The sequence below is a fragment of the Barbatula barbatula genome, assembly GCF_947034865.1.
Source record: "Barbatula barbatula genome assembly, chromosome: 10".
In the NCBI taxonomy this organism is placed as follows: domain Eukaryota; kingdom Metazoa; phylum Chordata; class Actinopteri; order Cypriniformes; family Nemacheilidae; genus Barbatula; species Barbatula barbatula.
In genome coordinates this window covers 9,842,613-9,867,106 of record NC_136773.1, presented here as the reverse complement: position 1 = coordinate 9,867,106, position 24,494 = coordinate 9,842,613, and the positions used below count along the sequence as shown (strand labels likewise).

The 24,494-nt window shown below is 38.1% G+C and overlaps 1 protein-coding gene across 6 annotated transcripts; it reads left to right on the top strand.

Annotated features, from left to right (window-relative positions):
* Positions 1-1,148: 1,148 nt before the first annotated feature.
* Positions 1,149-24,212, top strand: prx (periaxin). Of its 6 annotated transcripts, none has more exons than XM_079465217.1 (8): positions 1,149-1,395; positions 7,381-7,430; positions 7,528-7,635; positions 7,804-7,929; positions 8,323-8,488; positions 8,715-8,908; positions 9,035-10,202; positions 10,923-24,212. In XM_079465217.1, exons 1-8 carry the CDS (start codon positions 1,338-1,340, stop codon positions 23,339-23,341), a joined length of 14,289 nt encoding a protein of 4,762 aa, XP_079321343.1. In that variant the 5' UTR covers positions 1,149-1,337; the 3' UTR covers positions 23,342-24,212. The 6 variants fall into 6 exon arrangements, with proteins under 6 accessions (XP_079321343.1, XP_079321342.1, XP_079321339.1 ...); XM_079465216.1 differs by having other exon boundaries at positions 1,174-1,395; positions 9,035-15,278; positions 15,639-24,212; XM_079465213.1 differs by having other exon boundaries at positions 1,174-1,395; positions 7,810-7,929; positions 9,035-24,212.
* Positions 24,213-24,494: the final 282 nt, after the last annotated feature.

Sequence of the window (24,494 nt, the reverse complement as noted above, 5' to 3'; positions counted from 1 at the left end):
TATTTGTTGTTGTTATTATTTAATATACTTAGCCTTGTATGAAGTGTAAATGTTTTGTACAGTCTCTCTGTGCCATTACAACTGTAAACAAGTTTTCCTGTTAAATAAATTGCATTTATACAATCCTTGAACCCACTCAATGGTTTAATGTTGAAGGTCATGAATATGTAAAGAAGCAAAGCCTGAACAAAGGCCTAAAGAGTAAAATTGATTCACCCTCTTGTCAACCTATGACTTTCTTTCTTCGCAAAAAAAGATATTGTAAAGATTATTTGTAACCGAACAACGACGGTACCCATTGACTTGCATTGGTTTTGTGTCCATATAGTAAAAGTGAATGGGTGCCACGTTTTTTCCAGAAAAGCCTTATTAAGACTAGTCCTAGACTAAAATAGATGTTAAAGTTTGCACTGACGTATCTTAAAATACATCAGTGCCGTTGTTTTGTTTAAAAATGTATTGTGTAAGGCATGTTTAAAAAAACGACTTAAATGTCCTAACTTAACTAAGGCCTATGTAAATATATCAGTCTTCAAACACTGTAAGGAAAATACACCCCAGAACACAATATTCATATCTTTACACGTATTAAGGATGAGTTAAGAACACAAATAATTATTGGAATAACCCTGATCCCACGCGTCTTTGTATTCTTTCAGTCTTTTTTAAATTACTGTTGAATGACTTTACGTCACTCTGAGGTTTGATTCTGTGGAAATTCAACAAATGAACCCCAGGGCAAAATCAGAGTGGATTTTTTCCAGAGCTGTATACTGTATATTTTTGACAAATGTGAGTATTTACACACAGTTACACAAGTGTCTGATGCCTGTTTGTATCTGTTTGTGAGTTAGGGAATGTGTTTCTCTTTTAAATATATTGTGCATGCGGTTGAGCTCTGTCTGACGGAGGCGTAGATGTCTATTTGTCACTAAGCCTCCAAACAAGTCCTTACTGGGCCAGAACTAAAGCCACAGCGCTGGTGAACAAAAGACAGGAGGTTTAGTCAGGGACCGTAAACTGCTGACTCTCAACGCTGCCTAATTCAACATTCTGTCCCGTCTCCCTGTTGTTGCCCTGTCCATCACTTTTTCTCCACCCATGACCCCATACTCTCATTCACCACAGAACACCCCCTCCCCACCAAAAAAGAAACCTGGTCTCTATCGCTTTGACCTCATGTATCTTTTCCTCTGACAGTGATCTTCTTTCCTTCATGCTAGCTGAAACCGTACCGCTCGCATTATTTAGGAAGAGACCTAGCCCAACATCTCACCTGTGAAATCCCTGTATGTAATGCATGTTCAGTATAAGCGCTCGACTTCACGTCCTCTGCCATGTGTGAGTGTCTGCGAGGGATTTTCCGTGTCAACTGGACATCCTCTTCCAATGCAGGTGGGTTTGCTGACATTTAATGCATATTTACACTTATTTAATGCTGGATTGTGATGCCTACCTTTGTATTTAGACCAGAAGTTCTTTTGCTAAATCAAAGCCATTCTGGCTGTCAGGGGTGTCTGCTATAAATGATTCAGGGTGAAAGTTCAAGGTTGTGAGAGAAGTTTATGAGCATTGTTAAGGTCACATGTGCATATTTAAGAAAGTTTATGTGTGGAAGTATATGAAATACTGGGAAGTATGTGAAATCTGTTTTTGCTTGTGTTGGATTTCAAAAAAGGGATTTCTGTAATTGTGTGATGCTTAACAGGATCTCTGTGCATCAATCCATGTCAAAGACTTATATAATTTAGATAATTCTTTATATTGTTGCTGTCGAAGGAAAACCTTATTGCTCTCATTATTTCATGATTTCATCAATTCATTTCATGATTTCACCCTTCATAAATGTAGGTTTGACAATTGATTTAATCAATAAAACAGCATGTCAACTTTAACAATGCAGTGTTTAATTATTTAAAAAAGTGAACACAAATACTTGTTATTTTATTGTAATAATAACTATTATTATTATAAATAAGTATATATTTTGTATTAATTTGTAACGTTGTTAGTGTTAAATTGATTATTAATGAAGTAATAATATGATTATTATTATTATTCATTTAATAAAATGGCATTTAATAAATGATTCATTTTATTTGATGTCATGACAGCAAATAAAAAATATTAAATCATGTTGTCTTTAAGGCACTTACTGTATATTTCTATAGAATTATTGATGTTATGCATGCTGTATGGTGTTTGCTTCGTTGATGTCATGTTATCACATGTCGATATTTTAATAGATCACTTTCACATGACATCTTCGTCCATCTTCATGCTTCAGATTTAGGCTATTCTGCTGATAGATGTGTTATTTAACAAACTCGACACCTCACTTTGTGCCAAGGAAGTTGCCGTACTTCATTCACACCTCTATGTTTTATTTAAGCCTTTATGCTTGTCCAAACTCAACTTTTATGTAAAATTACAACAGAATCAAAACAATGTGAACGCTTTAACCTTTGACACCTGTGAGTAGCTAACTGGAAGCTTCAAGTATTTTGACCCAGTCGATGCAACTAGATATCCCGCAGTAAAGCTAATGAATCTTTTGTTCAGTAAATTGGGCAGCACCCCAGCTTAGCTTCAAGATGGGCGATTTACCCCCCCTCCAAAATAAATAGAGACTGAACGTACCTCACTGCGACTGGACAGAAAAACACTGGTGCCAGCACTATCCTCAGCTAGAACACTTGGGTGTGAAGCCCGAGACAACAGCTGCAAGACCCCCCAAAATTTTAAGCTATAATTTAGCCTAAAAATAAAAGCATAACTTTCTGTTGTGTCTTTGGCTTTGGTGCCAAAATATTTTCAAACAACTTTTCCAGGTTCTGAGATGTTTTCAGTTAGTGTCGAGTTTAGCACGCCCTACAGAACCCGTCACACAACAGCTTCGTTCTGTTTTTTGTGTTTGTTTGTCGATACTGCAAATTAGACCTCTCACCTCTCCTGCCCTCCCCTGCCCACTCTCTCAGTCTCTGTATACGGGACATGTGCATGCCAGTGGTTTTATCCAATGGTGTGCTGAACGCCTCCCCTGACAGAACCCATAATACTACTGCAAATTCTCCTGTCAGTCAGAAAATAAACTGGCTTTGAGTGGGGGAGAGTTTGTCACTGAGGGAATAACTGGCAGAGACTGCTAACTGAACAGGGAAACAATAAATAAAGGTAAGTAATAGACTGAATGTGTTTTCTCAGCATGTTCTGTTTAACATTGCTCATGAAGATATTAGAATCTGACATGCACATTTGATCACATCTGTGTATGCTTTCGGCAGAGCACATTTAAAGGGTTCTTAAGAGAATAATAAACAGTAGCTTTCTGTAAACAGAAGAATTAAATACAGCACGTGAATGTTACTTGACTTTCACTTTAGGTGATAAGTAGTTGATAAATGGTGCAGCGCATTCATTATAATTCAAGTACTTGATCAAATCAAGTATTTCTTAAATAAAAAGCAACTTCTGTACAGTATTTGACACGTTCATACATTATATTTCTTTTTGCTGCCTTAAATTGTTGGCTTTACAAGTCAATTGTACGTTTCAATGTTGCCGAGTTATAAGTTGCTGCATCTTATGAAAAGTTGGAAGTTGAAGTGATGAAGAAATATATGCTTATGTAAGTTACAGCAACTTATATCACTTGCCAACATTTTTAAACATTTACATGATTCAACTTAAAAAGTTCAAACTTAAAAAGTTAGTTAGATGAAACTCATATGATATATTAATGCTGATATATTAAATAATTGTTTTATGAGCATCTTAATGTTCTCACGCACATTACTATTGTCACGCACACTGAAATGTGAAAGTGCATGGGAGTGTGTGTGTGTGTGTGTGTGTGCTGAGCCTTGTATTACTTTAACACAGTTGCAACAGCTGCAGTCGGGTCACAAGATCAGAGTTTCACTCTGCTGTGTGTCCAGGGCCAGAAATGCCATAGTTGAGATAGCACCATGTGATAATTTCAACATTTAAAAACAAGACCCGTATGGTATGGGACCAGAAGCAAAACAGCCGATTCTACAGTCAAGTAATTCTCTACATGTTTTTGATTATTCATGAATGAATTATTTATTCAATGACTTGAATAAATTGAACACTGTTGAATAGATTTTGAACGCATGGTTTATGCTGCACTTTAACCAGTGCTAAATTCTCAGGAGTTTGCGTCATATCATGTTTGATATGTTTAGAAAAACTCTGAGTATTTCATGTTCTTGATTGAAAAAAGTGAGTATTTCATGTTCTTGATTGAAATGGATATCCCCGAGTTCGCTCCTCCTAGCACAAGTATGGGAATAATGTATGTGTGTGATACTAGTGGCATTCCTGCCACGTTTAAAGAGTGAGATGGGACACCCATCGCAGGAGGAGTGGGCCAGGGTATGTGGACTTGTTGATGCAGCTAAAGATAGGTTGCGATGCCAGTAAAATTTTTTAAATAGGTTCAGTTCTGCACGCCAGTAAGATTCTTTTAGGAAGAAGAGAAACCATCAGTTTACTAATAATATGTCAGCCCAGTGGAAAAATTGCTCAATACATTATAGGCTGTAAATTGAATGTATGTTGTATGGGTAAAATAAACTGGATTTTGGGTAAATTTGATGAGAAATGTTCATATTAAAATCTTCAAAAATTATAACCTTTGATCGGAGACTTGGCAAATCGGCTCAGTTTGTGATGTTGAAATTTCTTCTGAGACACAAAGGGAGATATTTGCGACATTGGTGATATATACAGTATGTTTGTTTATAAATACAAAATGAATATGCACAGTACACAGACATACATATAATGTAAACAAATACTTTTATTCTGGATTCGATTAATCACGATGAATAAATATTACAACTGCATTTAATACAATACAGTAACCACAACCATATTAGAAATGGCAATAATGGCCTAGTAAGTGTATATATATATTTTGTTTATTTATTTATCAGATATATATTTATATCCATATTTCATCATGTCTTCCTAATGTGACATCATTCTGATGGCCTGTCTTGGTTTTCTCTCAGAATTGATGTTTGGTGTTTACATTATCCTAGAAAATATTCCAGTTTCCTGTTTAAAGGGAGGCATTTCCTCCTTGACCTCACACACCCTCCGGACACTCTCCTCTGAGGCTAGACCTACGTGCTGAACCAACATTCTCTCAATGCTGATACACTTATACATAATTGAAAAAATATTCTATTAGACATACCAATGCCTTTTTATCATTTATAATCTTATGTCCATGAAATTTTTGAACCCATAGTTTAAGGGAGTTCTCTTTCTGAAGACCTGAGCAATGTCAGAAATCTGTCAGGCTATATCCGTTAAGCATCACAGCATTCATCCATTCTTCAAAGTTTGTTTCTTCTGGACTTTTCTTCTGACTTTTTCTTCCGGTGTCATTCTTCCATAATGAACCGATACACATGCGAGTAACGGTATAGCTGTCATAGTTGCCAAGTGACTATTCACATAGCAAATGATCTTGTGACTATATCGAATCAACCACAATAGAATAACGTCTCTATCCTCCACTGTCCCCGTAAATGACCGGCTCGTGTGTTCGATGGCATGAAATTGAACAGTGCAGGTTGACGTGTTTGGTTTGAATGTGAGGATAATTCAATTTGTATTGCATTTCAAAAGGTCTGTCTATGACTGTTCATACACTACTAGTCAATGTTTAGACATACCAACATACATACACGTATTCTCCATTCTTTAATACTATTTTTCATATTATGCTGTAATTATTTTTAAATAATTGTCTGTCTTTACTGTATTAAACTCCTGTACCTTTTGTTGTTTTCAACCAACTTAATGAATAGTATTGAATGAGTTTCCATGTACACTTGACATTTATTGGATGCTTGTTAAACCACTTCGAAAAGACAGGTAAATCAGATATCAGTAACTAATACAGATGCAGTCTTCACCTGAAGTCTGGCTTGTCTGTGACCTCTATAGCAGCTCTGGTGTTGATAGTGCAGTTGTTACAGAAGCAGATGTAGGTCAGGGCAGCATGTGTTTATATAAAGATCAGCTCTCTGCTCCCTCCTCTGGACACACAGCATCTGTAGAGTACAAACACATATATATGAATACATAAAGGCACTTATACATTTCCATAATGTCCACTTTTCCCTGTTAGACTTGCGGTTGCATTAAGGGAATGTATTGCTGCGAGTGAGCAACATTGATTTTCCAATACCAAAGGAACTGATCTAATCTTTGTTAGTATAAGACAATGATTTTAGAAAGCCTGTCAGGGATTTTAGGACTAAACACCGGAGGCATATTTGAGACAAAAGGTCTGGTTGGCTATAAAAGAGCAAGCTCTGAGCAATAGAATGCACCTCTGTCACTATACGCTTAATACACTTTCACTCAAGATCTGTGACGGATCGGTGCCCAGGTTTTTATGAGATGTGCCTGAAAAAAGAAAATCTGTAGGCACAGCATGATAAGAGGAAACCTGCTAGCTCTGTGTTATGCGTCTGTCTTGTGTAACAAGTTATTCGGCGTAGGTGTTTGAGCCCATTAGAGCTCATGTGTACTGCACGCTGGTACACATTTCCATGCTGGTTATGCGTTATGTTACGACAGGCACAGATACCAGACACCACCACTGCATGAAGAATGAGAAACATGCAGATTGAGAGAGGACACCGTTTGTAGGCCTAGTAACCTGCTAGTAACTAGTATAGATAAAAATCACATGCAATGAGGCTGGTGTGTGCCAATGCTGGATACATGTGAAGATTATATCATACTATAAGGGATGTTACTTGATAAATATATATTTAATTAAGCCCTAATGTAATATAATAATACTTACGGTATACTAGAAATATCAAGGACACACAGCTTTTAAAAATTATACTATAATGATAAAAAGACTGAGCTGTTTGTGTTGATGATACACATAACAGTCACATAACAGTCCTTCTAAAATTCTTTAAACTGCAAAGAAAAATAATCGAAAACAATAAAAACAAAGTATGCACATCTGCAGTCATTAATAAATAAAATAAATTATATTGTATCTTCTATATTGTATCTGTTTGGGTAGATTATAGACTATAATACAAAATTGTGTGGTTTGACTGCAAAAATGTAGAAAAAACTAACAATGAAGACAAAACCTTCATGCTATTTTATATGAAAAATAGAAATATGAATAATACAATGCAATGTAATATTAACAGTTTGTTTTCATTATAACGATATACTATGGCATATATTTAGAACACTATGGCACCGTACTGCATGCATAAATTAAATATTTGAACGCAGTGATTTTAGTCTTACAAGTCTAGGAATGCTCCTGAGTCTGATCTTGCAAACCTCTTTTATTTTCAGACTCCGACAGAGAGGATAGTCATGGAAATCCAGAAGCCACAGATTCACCTGTAGGTAGATACCTGTCCAAACCACAAAAACACACCTCTAAAACAACAGGACATGGTTTTGCATCCAATTCATCGTTGTTTGTCCCTTTATGAATAGGTAAAAAGCAAAAGGCGATCTCCCCCCTCAGAAAGGCCTCCCTTCGGACCTCATCTGACTCAACACCACAACATCTCTGCAGAAGAACAGGACAGTCCAGAGAGAATTGTGAGCATGCAATTGAATTTCAAACAATACATGAGCTAAAATACTAAAAACATTACAGAAACATAGATCGTTGTGATCTCATACTGTGGTACAGTATGGAAAGTTGAGTTGCCTTCATTCACCTAACCACAGACCTTTAAATTCCTTATCTTAAAAATGTTTTGCAAGATTCAGAAGGAAAAGCTCCATGCTGAACTAAAACGGGTTTTGAGTGAGAAGAGAAGCCATCTTAGAGAAACCAGCTCCACGGTCATCGACATGGAGGAAAACTCAAAGAAGGACAGTAATAGTGAGGTAATCTCCCACAATCTGGATGTTTTAAGAGCCTCTTTTGAAAAAGCACTGTTATTGCCGATATAAAAATTGATCTCTGACAACAATCTGGGTGTTAGGCTAAGACCAGTGCTGTGTCGGAAATCACCCCTACACCCTTATTCAGTATTTCCTACAGTACATGGTTGCATGTGTGCACTCAATAACGGTTTCAGTCACCCGTTTCCATCAAAGGATTATAAAAAGGTGTGGCGACTATTTTGATCACAGTCCAGTTTTAAAATACATTAACTTGATTTAAAAATTTTGTCCAACGTATTGAATGTCTTGCAGTTTAAATGGTTTAAATAGACGTTTTTCCACCTTTACCGCCGTTAAATGCATTTATTTTATGAATACGTGTCTTTATAACAGGTAGAGAAGGAAAACCGTTTGTCAGAACTTGTGGAAGTGGTTGTTGAAACACAGGCAGAGGTTGGGGCAAGTGGTTATAGTGTGGTGGGTGGAGGGGAGCGAGGCATCTTCATCAAAGACGTCTTGAAAGACTCCCCCGCAGCCAAGCACCTCAGCTTACAGAAAGGTATCAAGGGACTATGTTTTACATTACAAAAAGTATGATGTCAAATACATTATAAAGACTCCATAGGCCCATGTCGTTCAGAAGACAAACAGGAGACAAACTTAATCTCATTTACTGTAATAAACACCTTTATACTAAATGTGTTTTCAAGTCTTTCTGTTTCCTGATATGATGTGTCATGAATTACTAGTGTCAGCTCTTTAATTTTTGTGGTGTGTTATTGCAGGTGATCAACTGCTAAGCGCCAGAGTGTATTTTGATAATGTAAAATATGAGGACGCATTCAAAATTCTCCAGTGTGCAGAACCCTACAAAGTATCCTTCTTTTTGAAGAGGACTGTGCCAGAAAGTGATGTCAGCTTACGTTCGGGTGCACAGAATCTTGAGCTCAGAAGTCCTAAGGCCAAGATGCAAAGAATGGTACATTCTGATACATTGCTATAAAATATTATTATTTTGACCATTCTGCACCTATCTTTCATAACTTGCATTCCTTTAGCTCAAGTAATCATAACACTAGAAGGAATGATTACCTTTGTCTTGCAGAGTGTCAAAAGTGTGAAACCGTTTAAAGCCAAGAAAAAGAGAGGAGGGCGATTTGGATTAAAAAGACTGAAAGAGAACAAAAAAACAAGAGGAGAGCTGGACATCGAAGGTTCACCTGGCGATTCAGAGCTCAGTCCTGTTGATGTTGAGATTGTTTTCCCAAAGTTCAAGATGAGAAAAGGTGTAAAGGCAACTGCAGATGGATCAGGGCAGCTGGAAGGGTTGACCACTGGTGCTAAGAAGAAGAGGAAGATCAGATTTCCCAAGATGAAAGAAATGGATGCTGCTGTAGGTGATGTTTCAACACACGAAGGTCATGTAGAGGCCTCTGGAGCAAACCTAAAGGCCAAAGCGAAAGGTGCAAAATTTGGAATTAATTTACCCAAAATTAAAATGACAAAATGGGATGCACAGTCTTCTAATGACAACTTTGATGTAAAAGGACCAGTGGCCAAACTAAAACCTCCATCAACAGAATCAAATCTTAGTATGCTTCAGGGCAAAGTTGAAGTCAAGGTCTCTAATCCTGACATTAGTGTTAAAGGAAAGACACAAAGTCCTGAGGCAAAACTGTCTAATTTAGATTTGTCTGATACAAAGAGAGCAATGCCAAAGATTAAACTGCCAAAGGTAAGGCTTTCCTTTCATTCAGATGAAATTGATGGTGAGACAAGAAAGATATTGGATACATCTGAAAATAAGTTAAAAACGGCCATGGGTGACATCAAAGCAGGAAACGTGGATTTGGATCTAGGAGGAGCTGAGTTCAAAGATATTACAATTCCAGATATAAATTTAAAAGAAAGAAATATAAGCATGGCCAAAGTAGACACTACAATAAAGCTAAACCTTGAGACAAAACAAAAATTTGGAGATGACGTGGATGGATCATTTTCTCTATCCAAACTTGATATTGCAGTCCCAAATATAGAAACTTCAGAAGCTGATATTAAGCTTTCTTCATTAGAAGTGTTGATACCAAAGGAAACTTTGGAAGAAGGTAAAATTTATGTTGAGACACCTAGAATCAAAGGTGGTACAAAGGTTGACACTTTACTACCAAAAGGAACACTAGAAAGTAGACTACATATTGAAGGAAAAGCAGGAAAAGGAGGAAAATTTGAAATGCCAAAATTTGATGTTTCCTTGCCTAAAATGAAATCATCAGGTGAAATCGATGTTAAAGGTTCTGAAGTCAAGGGTGGAAAGTTTCACATGCCCTCGATAGATATCTCTCTACCAGGAGGAGGAGCAAAAGGAGATTTGAATATTGAAGGACAAGGAGGAAAAGGAGGAAAATTTGAAATGCCAAAATATGATGTTTCCTTGCCTAAAATGAAACCATCAGGTGAAATTGACGTTAAAGGTCCTGAAGTCAAGGGTGGAAAGTTTCACATGCCCTCGATAGATATCTCTCTACCAGGAGGAGGAGCAAAAGGAGATGTAAATATTGAAGGACAAGCAGGAAAAGGAGGAAAATTTGAAGTGCCAAAATATGATGTTTCCTTGCCTAAAATGAAATCATCAGGTGAAATCGATGTTAAAGGTCCTGAAGTCAAGGGTGGAAAGTTTAACATGACCTCAATAGATATCCCTCTACCAGGAGGTGGAGCAAAAGGAGATGTAAATATTGAAGGACAAGCAGGAAAAGGAGGAAAATTTGAAATGCCAAAATTTGATGTTTCCTTGCCTAAAATGAAATCATCAGGTGAAATCGATTTTAAAGGTCCTGAAGTCAAGGGTGGAAAGTTTAACATGCCCTCAATAGATATTTCTCTACCAGGAGGAGGAGCAAAAGGAGATTTAAATATTGAAGGACAAGCAGGAAAAGGAGGAAAATTTGAAATGCCAAAATTTGATGTTTCCTTGCCTAAAATGAAATCATCAGGTGAAATCGATGTTAAAGGTCCTGAAGTCAAGGGTGGAAAGTTTCACATGCCCTCAAAAGATATCTCTCTACCAGGAGGAGGAGCAAAAGGAGATGTAAATATTGAAGGACAAGCAGGAAAAGGAGGAAAATTTGAAATGCCAAAATTTGATGTTTCCTTGCCTAAAATGAAATCATCAGGTGAAATCGATGTTAAAGGTCCTGAAGTCAAGGGTGGAAAGTTTAACATGCCCTCGATAGATATCTCTCTACCAGGAGGAGGAGCAAAAGGAGATGTAAATATTGAAGGACAAGCAGGAAAAGGAGGAAAATTGGAAATGCCACAATTTGATTTTTCCTTGCATAAAATGAAATCATCAGGTGAACTCGACATTAAAGGTCCTGAAGTCAAGGGTGGAAAGTTTCACATGCCCTCGATAGATATCTCTCTACCAGGAGGAGGAGCAAAAGGAGATTTGAATATTGAAGGACAAGCAGGAAAAGGAGGACATTTTGAAAAAACAAAATTTGATGTTTCCTTGCCAAAAATGAAATCATCAGGTGAAATCGATCTTAAAGGTCCTGAAGTCAAGGGTGGAAAGTTTAACATGCCCTCAATAGATATCTCTCTACCAGGAGGAGGAGCAAAAGGAGATGTAAATATTGGAGGAAAAGCAGGAAAAGGAGGAAAAGGAGGAAAATTTGAAGTGCCAAAATGTGATGTTTCCTTGCCTAAAATGAAATCATCAGGTGAACTCGATATTAAAGGTCCTGAAGTCAAGGGTGGAAAGTTTCACATGCCCTCAATAGATATCTCTCTACCAGGAGGAGGAGCAAAAGGAGATGTAAACATTGAAGGACAAGCAGGAAAAGGAGGAAAATTGGAAATGCCACAATTTGATGTTTCCTTACCTAAAATGAAATCATCTGGTGAAATCGATGTTAAAGGTCCTGAAGTCAAGGGTGAAAAGTTTCACATTCCCTCGATAGATATCTCTCTACCAGGAGGAGGAGCAAAAGGAGATGTAAACATTGAAGGACAAGCAGGAAAAGGAGGAAAATTGGAAATGCCACAATTTGATGTTTCCTTGCCTAAAATGAAATCATCAGGTGAAATCGATGTTAAAGGTTCTGAAGTCAAGGGTGGAAAGTTTCACATACCCTCGATAGATATCTCTCTACCAGGAGGAGGAGCAAAACGAGATGTAAATATTGAAGGACAAGCAGGAAAAGGAGGAAAATTTGAAATGCCAAAATTTGATGTTTCCTTGCCTAAAATGAAATCATCAGGTGAAATCGATGTTAAAGGTCCTGAAGTCAAGGGTGGAAAGTTTCACATGCCCTCGATAGATATCTCTCTACCAGGAGGAGGAGCAAAAGGAGATGTAAATATTGAAGGACAAGCAGGAAAAGGAGGAAAATTTGAAGTCCCAAAATGTGATGTTTCCTTGCCTAAAATGAAATCATCTGGTGAAATCGATGTTAAAGGTCCTGAAGTCAAGGGTGGAAAGTTTCACATGCCCTCAATAGATATCTCCCTACCAGGAGGAGGAGCAAAAGGAGATGTAAATATTGAAGGACAAGCAGGAAAAGGAGGAAAATTTGAAATGCCAAAATTTGATGTTTCCTTGCCTAAAATGAAATCATCAGGTGAAATCGATGTTAAAGGTCCTGAAGTCAAGGGTGGAAAGTTTAACATGCCCTCGATAGATATCTCTCTACCAGGAGGAGGAGCAAAAGGAGATGTAAACATTGAAGGACAAGCAGGAAAAGGAGGAAAAGGAGGAAAATTTGAAGTGCCAAAATTTGATGTTTCCTTGCCTAAAATGAAATCATCAGGTGAAATTGACGTTAAAGGTCCTGAAGTCAAGGGTGGAAAGTTTCACATGCCCTCGATAGATATCTCTCTACCAGGAGGAGGAGCAAAAGGAGATTTGAATATTGAAGGACAAGCAGGAAAAGGAGGAAAATTTGAAGTCCCAAAATGTGATGTTTCCTTGCCTAAAATGAAATCATCTGGTGAAATCGATGTTAAAGGTCCTGAAGTCAAGGGTGGAAAGTTTCACATGCCCTCAATAGATATCTCTCTACCAGGAGGAGGAGCAAAAGGAGATGTAAACATTGAAGGACAAGCAGGAAAAGGAGGAAAATTGGAAATGCCACAATTTGATGTTTCCTTGCCTAAAATGAAATCATCAGGTGAAATCGACGTCAAAGGTCCTGATGTCAAGGGTGGAAAGTTTCACATGCCCTCGATAGATATCTCTCTACCAGGAGGAGGAGCAAAAGGAGATGTAAATATTGAAGGACAAGCAGGAAAAGGAGGAAAATTTGAAGTGCCAAAATGTGATGTTTCCTTGCCTAAAATGAAATCATCAGGTGAAATCGATGTTAAAGGTTCTGAAGTCAAGGGTAGAAAGTTTAACATGCCCTCGATAGATATCTCTCTACCAGGAGGAGGAGCAAAAGGAGATGTAAATATTGAAGGACAAGCAGGAAAAGGAGGAAAATTTGAAGTGCCAAAATTTGATGTTTCCTTGCCTAAAATGATATCATCAGGTGAAATCGATGTTAAAGGTCCTGAAGTCAAGGGTGAAAAGTTTCACATGCCCTCGATAGATATCTCTCTACCAGGAGGAGGAGCAAAAGGAGATGTAAACATTGAAGGACAAGCAGGAAAAGGAGGAAAATTTGAAATGCCAAAATTTGATGTTTCCTTGCCTAAAATGAAATCATCAGGTGAAATCGATGTTAAAGGTCCTGAAGTCAAGGGTGGAAAGTTTCACATGCCCTCGATAGATATCTCTCTACCAGGAGGAGGAGCAAAAGGAGATGTAAACATTGAAGGACAAGCAGGAAAAGGAGGAAAATTTGAAATGCCAAAATTTGATGTTTCCTTGCCTAAAATGAAATCATCAGGTGAAATCGACGTTAAAGGTCCTGAAGTCAAGGGTGGAAAGTTTAACATGCCCTCGATAGATATCTCTCTACCAGGAGGAGGAGCAAAAGGAGATGTAAATATTGAAGGACAAGCAGGAAAAGGAGGAAAATTTGAAATGCCAAAATTTGATGTTTCCTTGCCTAAAATGAAATCATCAGGTGAAATCGATGTTAAAGGTCCTGAAGTCAAGGGTGGAAAGTTTCACATGCCCTCGATAGATATCTCTCTACCAGGAGGAGGAGCAAAAGGAGATGTAAATATTGAAGGACAAGCAGGAAAAGGAGGAAAATTTGAAGTCCCAAAATGTGATGTTTCCTTGCCTAAAATGAAATCATCAGGTGAAATCGATGTTAAAGGTCCTGAAGTCAAGGGTGGAAAGTTTAACATGCCCTCGATAGATATCTCTCTACCAGGAGGAGGAGCAAAAGGAGATGTAAACATTGAAGGACAAGCAGGAAAAGGAGGAAAAGGAGGAAAATTTGAAGTGCCAAAATTTGATGTTTCCTTGCCTAAAATGAAATCATCAGGTGAAATTGACGTTAAAGGTCCTGAAGTCAAGGGTGGAAAGTTTCACATGCCCTCGATAGATATCTCTCTACCAGGAGGAGGAGCAAAAGGAGATTTGAGTATTGAAGGACAAGCAGGAAAAGGAGGAAAATTTGAAGTCCCAAAATGTGATGTTTCCTTGCCTAAAATGAAATCATCTGGTGAAATCGATGTTAAAGGTCCTGAAGTCAAGGGTGGAAAGTTTCACATGCCCTCAATAGATATCTCTCTACCAGGAGGAGGAGCAAAAGGAGATGTAAATATTGAAGGACAAGCAGGAAAAGGAGGAAAATTTGAAATGCCAAAATTTGATGTTTCCTTGCCTAAAATGAAATCATCAGGTGAAATCGATGTTAAAGGTCCTGAAGTCAAGGGTGGAAAGTTTAACATGCCCTCGATAGATATCTCTCTACCAGGAGGAGGAGCAAAAGGAGATGTAAACATTGAAGGACAAGCAGGAAAAGGAGGAAAAGGAGGAAAATTTGAAGTGCCAAAATTTGATGTTTCCTTGCCTAAAATGAAATCATCAGGTGAAATTGACGTTAAAGGTCCTGAAGTCAAGGGTGGAAAGTTTCACATGCCCTCGATAGATATCTCTCTACCAGGAGGAGGAGCAAAAGGAGATTTGAGTGTTGAAGGACAAGCAGGAAAAGGAGGAAAATTTGAAGTCCAAAAATGTGATGTTTCCTTGCCTAAAATGAAATCATCTGGTGAAATCGATGTTAAAGGTCCTGAAGTCAAGGGTGGAAAGCTTCACATGCCCTCAATAGATATCTCTCTACCAGGAGGAGGAGCAAAAGGAGATGTAAATATTGAAGGACAAGCAGGAAAAGGAGGAAAATTTGAAATGCCAAAATTTGATGTTTCCTTGCCTAAAATGAAATCATCAGGTGATATCGATGTTAAATGTCCTGAAGTCAAGGGTGGAAAGTTTCACATGCCCTCATTAGATATCTCTCTACCAGGAGGAGGAGCAAAAGGAGATGTAAATATTGAAGGACAAGCAGGAAAAGGAGGAAAATTTGAAATGCCAAAATTTGATGTTTCCTTGCCTAAAATGAAATCATCAGGTGATATCGATGTTAAAGGTCCTGAAGTCAAGGGTGGAAAGTTTCACATGCCCTCGATAGATATCTCTCTACCAGGAGGAGGAGCAAAAGGAGATGTAAATATTGAAGGACAAGCAGGAAAAGGAGGAAAATTTGAAATGCCAAAATTTGATGTTTCCTTGCCTAAAATGAAATCATCAGGTGAAATCGATGTTAAAGGTCCTGAAGTCAAGGGTGGAAAGTTTAACATGCCCTCGATAGATATCTCTCTACCAGGAGGAGGAGCAAAAGGAGATGTAAACATTGAAGGACAAGCAGGAAAAGGAGGAAAAGGAGGAAAATTTGAAGTCCCAAAATGTGATGTTTCCTTGCCTAAAATGAAATCATCAGGTGAAATCGATGTTAAAGGTCCTGAAGTCAAGGGTGGAAAGTTTCACATGCCCTCGATAGATATCGCTCTACCAGGAGGAGGAGCAAAAGGAGATTTGAATATTGAAGGACAAGCAGGAAAAGGAGGAAAATTTGAAGTCCCAAAATGTGATGTTTCCTTGCCTAAAATGAAATCATCTGGTGAAATCGATGTTAAAGGTCCTGAAGTCAAGGGTGGAAAGTTTCACATGCCCTCAATAGATATCTCTCTACCAGGAGGAGGAGCAAAAGGAGATGTAAACATTGAAGGACAAGCAGGAAAAGGAGGAAAATTGGAAATGCCACAATTTGATGTTTCCTTGCCTAAAATGAAATCATCAGGTGAAATCGACGTCAAAGGTCCTGATGTCAAGGGTGGAAAGTTTCACATGCCCTCGATAGATATCTCTCTACCAGGAGGAGGAGCAAAAGGAGATGTAAATATTGAAGGACAAGCAGGAAAAGGAGGAAAATTTGAAGTGCCAAAATGTGATGTTTCCTTGCCTAAAATGAAATCATCAGGTGAAATCGATGTTAAAGGTTCTGAAGTCAAGGGTAGAAAGTTTAACATGCCCTCGATAGATATCTCTCTACCAGGAGGAGGAGCAAAAGGAGATGTAAATATTGAAGGACAAGCAGGAAAAGGAGGAAAATTTGAAGTGCCAAAATTTGATGTTTCCTTGCCTAAAATGAAATCATCAGGTGAAATCGATGTTAAAGGTCCTGAAGTCAAGGGTGAAAAGTTTCACATGCCCTCGATAGATATCTCTCTACCAGGAGGAGGAGCAAAAGGAGATGTAAACATTGAAGGACAAGCAGGAAAAGGAGGAAAATTTGAAATGCCAAAATTTGATGTTTCCTTGCCTAAAATGAAATCATCAGGTGAAATCGATGTTAAAGGTCCTGAAGTCAAGGGTGGAAAGTTTCACATGCCCTCGATAGATATCTCTCTACCAGGAGGAGGAGCAAAAGGAGATGTAAACATTGAAGGACAAGCAGGAAAAGGAGGAAAATTTGAAATGCCAAAATTTGATGTTTCCTTGCCTAAAATGAAATCATCAGGTGAAATCGACGTTAAAGGTCCTGAAGTCAAGGGTGGAAAGTTTAACATGCCCTCGATAGATATCTCTCTACCAGGAGGAGGAGCAAAAGGAGATGTAAATATTGAAGGACAAGCAGGAAAAGGAGGAAAATTTGAAATGCCAAAATTTGATGTTTCCTTGCCTAAAATGAAATCATCAGGTGAAATCGATGTTAAAGGTCCTGAAGTCAAGGGTGGAAAGTTTCACATGCCCTCGATAGATATCTCTCTACCAGGAGGAGGAGCAAAAGGAGATGTAAATATTGAAGGACAAGCAGGAAAAGGAGGAAAATTTGAAGTCCCAAAATGTGATGTTTCCTTGCCTAAAATGAAATCATCAGGTGAAATCGATGTTAAAGGTCCTGAAGTCAAGGGTGGAAAGTTTAACATGCCCTCGATAGATATCTCTCTACCAGGAGGAGGAGCAAAAGGAGATGTAAACATTGAAGGACAAGCAGGAAAAGGAGGAAAAGGAGGAAAATTTGAAGTGCCAAAATTTGATGTTTCCTTGCCTAAAATGAAATCATCAGGTGAAATTGACGTTAAAGGTCCTGAAGTCAAGGGTGGAAAGTTTCACATGCCCTCGATAGATATCTCTCTACCAGGAGGAGGAGCAAAAGGAGATTTGAGTATTGAAGGACAAGCAGGAAAAGGAGGAAAATTTGAAGTCCCAAAATGTGATGTTTCCTTGCCTAAAATGAAATCATCTGGTGAAATCGATGTTAAAGGTCCTGAAGTCAAGGGTGGAAAGTTTCACATGCCCTCAATAGATATCTCTCTACCAGGAGGAGGAGCAAAAGGAGATGTAAATATTGAAGGACAAGCAGGAAAAGGAGGAAAATTTGAAATGCCAAAATTTGATGTTTCCTTGCCTAAAATGAAATCATCAGGTGAAATCGATGTTAAAGGTCCTGAAGTCAAGGGTGGAAAGTTTAACATGCCCTCGATAGATATCTCTCTACCAGGAGGAGGAGCAAAAGGAGATGTAAACATTGAAGGACAAGCAGGAAAAGGAGGAAAAGGAGGAAAATTTGAAGTGCCAAAATTTGATGTTTCCTTGCCTAAAATGAAATCATCAGGTGAAATTGACGTTAAAGGTCCTGAAGTCAAGGGTGGAAAGTTTCACATGCCCTCGATAGATATCTCTCTACCAGGAGGAGGAGCAAAAGGAGATTTGAGTGTTGAAGGACAAGCAGGAAAAGGAGGAAAATTTGAAGTCCAAAAATGTGATGTTTCCTTGCCTAAAATGAAATCATCTGGTGAAATCGATGTTAAAGGTCCTGAAGTCAAGGGTGGAAAGTTTCACATGCCCTCAATAGATATCTCTCTACCAGGAGGAGGAGCAAAAGGAGATGTAAATATTGAAGGACAAGCAGGAAAAGGAGGAAAATTTGAAATGCCAAAATTTGATGTTTCCTTGCCTAAAATGAAATCATCAGGTGATATCGATGTTAAATGTCCTGAAGTCAAGGGTGGAAAGTTTCACATGCCCTCATTAGATATCTCTCTACCAGGAGGAGGAGCAAAAGGAGATGTAAATATTGAAGGACAAGCAGGAAAAGGAGGAAAATTTGAAATGCCAAAATTTGATGTTTCCTTGCCTAAAATGAAATCATCAGGTGATATCGATGTTAAAGGTCCTGAAGTCAAGGGTGGAAAGTTTCACATGCCCTCGATAGATATCTCTCTACCAGGAGGAGGAGCAAAAGGAGATGTAAATATTGAAGGACAAGCAGGAAAAGGAGGAAAATTTGAAATGCCAAAATTTGATGTTTCCTTGCCTAAAATGAAATCATCAGGTGAAATCGATGTTAAAGGTCCTGAAGTCAAGGGTGGAAAGTTTAACATGCCCTCGATAGATATCTCTCTACCAGGAGGAGGAGCAAAAGGAGATGTAAACATTGAAGGACAAGCAGGAAAAGGAGGAAAAGGAGGAAAATTTGAAGTGCCAAAATTTGATGTTTCCTTGCCTAAAATGAAATCATCAGGTGAAATTGACGTTAAAGGTCCTGAAGTCAAGAGTGGAAAGTTTCACATGCCCTCGATAGATATCTCTCTACCAGGAGGAGGAGCAAAAGGAGATTTGAGTATTGAAGGACAAGCAGGAAAAGGAGGAAAATTTGAAGTCCCAAAATGTGATGTTTCCTTGCCTAAAATGAAATCATCAGGTGAAATCGATGTTAAAGGTCCTGAAGTCAAGGGTGGAAAGTTTCACATGCCCTCGATAGATATCGCTCTACCAGGAGGAGGAGCAAAAAGAGATGTAAACATTGAAGGACAAGCAGGAAAAGGAGGAAAAGGAGGAAAATTTGAAGTGCCAAAATTTGATGTTTCCTTGCCTAAAATGAAATCATCAGGTGAAATTGACGTTAAAGGTCCTGAAGTCAAGGGTGGAAAGTTTCACATGCCCTCGATAGATATCTCTCTACCAGGAGGAGGAGCAAAAGGAGATTTGAATATTGAAGGACACGCAGGAAAAGGAGGAAAATTTGAAATGCCAAAATTTGATGTTTCCTTGCCAAAAATGAAATCATCAGGTGAAATCGATGTTAAAGGTCCTGAAGTCAAGGGTGGAAAGTTTAACATGCCCACAATAGATATCTCTCTACCAGGAGGAGGAGCAAAAGGAGATGTAAATATTGAAAGACAAGCAGGAAAAGGAGGAAAAGGAGGAAAATTTGAAGTGCCAAAATCTGATGTTTCCTTGCCTAAAATGAAATCATCAGGTGAACTCGACATTAAAGGTCCTGAAGTCAAGGGTGGAAAGTTTCACATGCCCTCGATAGATATCTCTCTACCAGGAGGAGGAGCAAAAGGAGATGTAAACATTGAAGGACAAGCAGGAAAAGGAGGAAAATTGGAAATGCCAAAATGTGATGTTTCCTTGCCTAAAATGAAATCATCAGGTGAACTCGACATTAAAGGTCCTGAAGTCAAGGGTGGAAAGTTTCACATGCCCTCGATAGATATCTCTCTACCAGGAGGAGGAGCAAAAGGAGATGTAAACATTGAAGGACAAGCAGGAAAAGGAGGAAAATTGGAAATGCCACAATTTGATGTTTCCTTACCTAAAATGAAATCATCAGGTGAACTCGACATTAAAGGTCCTGAAGTCAAGGGTGGAAAGTTTCACATGCCCTCGATAGATATCTCTCTACCAGGAGGAGGAGCAAAAGGAGATGTAAACATTGAAGGACAAGCAGGAAAAGGAGGAAAATTGGAAATGCCACAATTTGATGTTTCCTTACCTAAAATGAAATCATCAGGTGAAATCGACGTCAAAGGTCCTGAAGTCAAGGGTGGAAAGTTTCACATGCCCTCGATAGATATCTCTCTACCAGGAGGAGGAGCAAAGGGAGATGTAAACATTGAAGGACAAGCAGGAAAAGGAGGAAAATTGGAAATGCCACAATTTGATTTTTCCTTGCCTAAAATGAAATCATCAGGTGAAATCGATGTTAAAGGTCCTGAAGTCAAGGGTGGAAAGTTTCACATGCCCTCAATAGATATCTCTCTATCAGGAGGAGGAGAAAAAGGAGGTGTAAATATTGAAGGACAAGCAGTAAAAGGAGCTAAATATGTTGATCCCTCTCTCCCCAAGATGAAACTAAAAGAACATGGACTGAAAGTTGGAGGACAAGATAAAAAAGGAAGAAAGTTCCATATTCCAGACATTGACATCTCAATGCCTAAAATCTCTCATAATTTTGATACAAATGCCAATGCTACTGGCACTAAAATAAGAGACCCTGAGGTGACTTTAGGCGGAAACATAAAGCTGAAAATACCAACTGTAGACATATCTGCTCCGAAAGTTGACCTGGACTTTACTTACCCAATGGGTAAGCACAGTGACAGAGAAAATATTGAACTTCTTAAAGCAGAGGGTGGAAGGCCATCCTCTGGGTCAAGTTTTGAAGTTCCAGATGTTTCTTTAAAAATGCCCCAAATTTTGCTCTCTAAATTTGGCAGAAAATGTAAAAGTGGAGAAAAAAATCAAGGGAGTCTTGCATCTGCAGATTTAGACATAGAAGGAAAATTGCCATCCATGGAAATGGATGGAACGGTTAAGAAGACCCCAATTAAAATGGCACCTAAAAAAGGAAAGATCAAAGATGCAGAAATGGAAATGTCCTTGGAGACACGCGAAAACAAAGGAAAGCTCAAAATGCCAGGCATTGAGATATCACTGCCAACTTCAAATATTCCAGAATGTGAGGTATTGCTTCCAAAAGCTCAGGTTGACTTGTCTGAAGCAGATATTCGAGGCTATGAGGGCAGCCCAAATATCCCTAAGATGCCAACTATTGATATATCAGTTCCAAAAGTTGATTTAGATGTTTCCTTGCCTAAACTTAAACTTGATGAGTCAGTGGACTCAAACTCTTCTGATTTAAATATTGAAAGTAGTAGGGGTATAGTACATTTTCCAAATATAAAAATCCCTAAAGTACAAATTTCACTTCCACATGGAAAATCAGGGGGCATAGAAAATGTTGAGGTGGAAGGTAAAGGTAGCAAAATCAAGTTACCAAAAATTCCAGTGGTGGATATGTCTCTACAAAATGATCTTCCTGAACCAGAAGCTGGAGGAGGTGGACACATCAGTATGACCGAGGTCAGGATACCAGATGTTGACATAAAAATGCCAACAGTTGATATATCACCTCCCAAAATTCAACCTAAAGACATTATCGCACCAGAGGTTCAAACTTGTGACAGGGAATGTAAAGGCACAATCCCTGGAATTAAATTACCAAAAGTAGATATCTCCTTACCTCAAGGTAAAATGGGTAACATTAGTCCTGTAGAACTTAAACTTAGTGGGGAAGGTAGGAAGTTTAGAATGCCAAATATCAATGTCCCAAAAGTGGAAATGTCCATGTCACATGAAAAAACTGAAATAGAATTTGGAGCCAAAGGAGAGAAATTCAAAATGCCTGATATAAAAACTCCTACAATGGATATATCTTTACCACATGGCAAAGCAGGTGACCTTGATATTAAGATACCAAAGGCAGACGTATCCATTCCAACTACTGATTCTGGCATAGAGATATCCGGTTTGCCTAAAGAAGGTAAAAAGATGAGGATACCTGCAATAGACATTGCGACTCCCAAGGGTGAACTAGAGTTGGATCTTGGTTTATTGAAAGAAGGGAGAAAGAATAAAAAGAAGCCTGAAGTCCCAAATATGGAGCTCAGTCCTAATGAACCAAAAGTTAAAGAAAAAGGGGAGAAGTTTAAAGGATCTAAATTTTATATTGGAATGCCCAAATTTAAAGCATACAGATCAGAAGGTGATGTGACAAAGTCTGTGAAAGAAGATCCAAAAATTTCTAAAGGAACAGATGCAAACTTGAAGGTTGGTGTACAAGCACAGGAGTCTTACTTAAATTTGCCTAAAATTAAACTCCCTGACGTAGAGATGACAAGTCCCAACAAGCTAATAACGCCAAAGATTCCAGAACTTGACTTTGACCATGAGACTGTTCAAGTTTACACTAACAATGAAGAAGATAAAACGAAGACTACAAAAGTCAAAATTCCAAAGTTTGGGATACCTCTGCCTTCTTTAGTTTCACCTGAAGCTAGTCTCACATCTCAGATTAAAGGCAATTCTGTAACCATGCACTCTGAAATGGAGTATGAAGGCCCAAGCATGCCAAAAGTAAGAAAAGCTGTATTTGTCATGGTGAATCAACAAATTGACAGCACTGCTCTTTCTTGTCATGAATCAAGTTTTGGAATTGGAGATGAGAAGCTCAAGTCGCTAAGGGAGTCTGATGATGAAATAAGTCCAAATGTCAATGATGACAAAGATGACAAAGCAAAGCTTACAAAGGTCAAACTTCCTAAAATTGAGTTTTTCTCACCAAACTCAAAAGACAAAGTTGAGAAAGAGGAAACTAGTCTGAAACTAAGGAAGGAGACCACCTCATGGGATGTCAAAGAGACACAATCAGGCAACATGTCTTTCTCATGTGTCAAGAAGACAACAGGAAGGCATGAGGGAACAGGAGAGGTTAGTGTTTTAGTATCCTCAAAAGCAAGGACTGAGATGCTGGAAGAACGGGAGAGTTCAGAGTCGCCCATACCTTCAGCTGGATTTGTCTCTGTAAGTAAGAGCGAGGAAAGAGGGGAAACAACATGGTTTAAAGTACCCAAAGTCACCCTTAGCCCCCATTCTACTGGCTTCCTTCAGATCACTCCAGAAGGCTCTCCAAGAGGAAGCAGGTCCTCTCTTCCATGCTCTGGTGAAGAAGCCACTGGAGGTTTCTATGTCAAGATGCCAAGTATAGACTTTTCAACACATGAAATGTCCTCTGAGCAACTGGTTACCAAAACAAAGAAGGGAACTCGAACTGTAGTGACTAAGACGACAAAGTACAAAGAGACAAAAAGTAGCAGTTAAAACCTCTAAGCATCTGATCACAGAACTGTAACAAGCAATAGGTTGTGGAATAATATATATATTTTTGTATGTGATAATTCTCTTCAAGTTCCTGTTTTTTCTGAGATCCATTTATACATAATAAATGCTGCTACACAAAAAAACTAAATATTATATAGACAGCTGATCTCATTTTTAAGTTTTGTAATTTGTTGCTATTGAGAAAATTTAGTTGAATATGTCTCAATTCGCACGCACACGCACACGCACACACACACACACACACCATGTTTTAGTGTACATAATACACTTACAACAAGTCTGTGCAGCTAATGAAAAACAGTTTAAGATATTTGGAAACATCAGCGCCAGAATCTCACAGAATTTTGTAAACATTGCTTTACCTTTTAATGCCTGGTTTTTCTCTGTGGTTTGTAGTTGTTTTATGGATTTTAGATAATAAGATAGGCATTGTATATGTTAGATACTACTAGAAATACATGCACTATTTTTCCCATATTTATATGCATGATCTGTACAGATTTTATGACTCTAAACCAAGTCTCTGATGTTGAGTATGTGTTGACCTTTCAGAAAAATCTAACACTTTTTTCTTCTATTCTCTAATGTGAAATTGCAGTGCCATTTCTCTGTTCATGAGGAATTGCAAAATGCAAACATGTTTTGTCCATTATTTGCAAATAACTCCTGTTGACTTTTAAAGTAGCCTAAAATACCTTATGATTGTATTTGTATAGTGTTGTAACGGGAGGTTTTTGTACTGAATGTTTGTGATGATTTTATGAAACACATTTAGAAAAATGGACATCATTAAGATTATGTTTTTATGTTTTAATGCATTTAAACCCTACTCAAATAAAATATTTACCTTCTCCTTAGTTTTGTCTGTTGTTATTTTCGTATGACACTAGAAGTTAAAAGAGCTAATACAACTTTTCATAACAGTCAGATAAAATTGCAGAGTTGACACAAATATTGGCACAAATGAGAAGACGAAGAATGAAATGATGATCACATGCCTATAGCCATGTATACTATACACCATTGACCTTATGTGACAAACAATCTTTAAAAACGAATATAAATCAGAAGGTGAAGGTGATTTCATCACTAGGTAGCAAATACCTGCACTGAACGAAGCGAAAAAGCTATC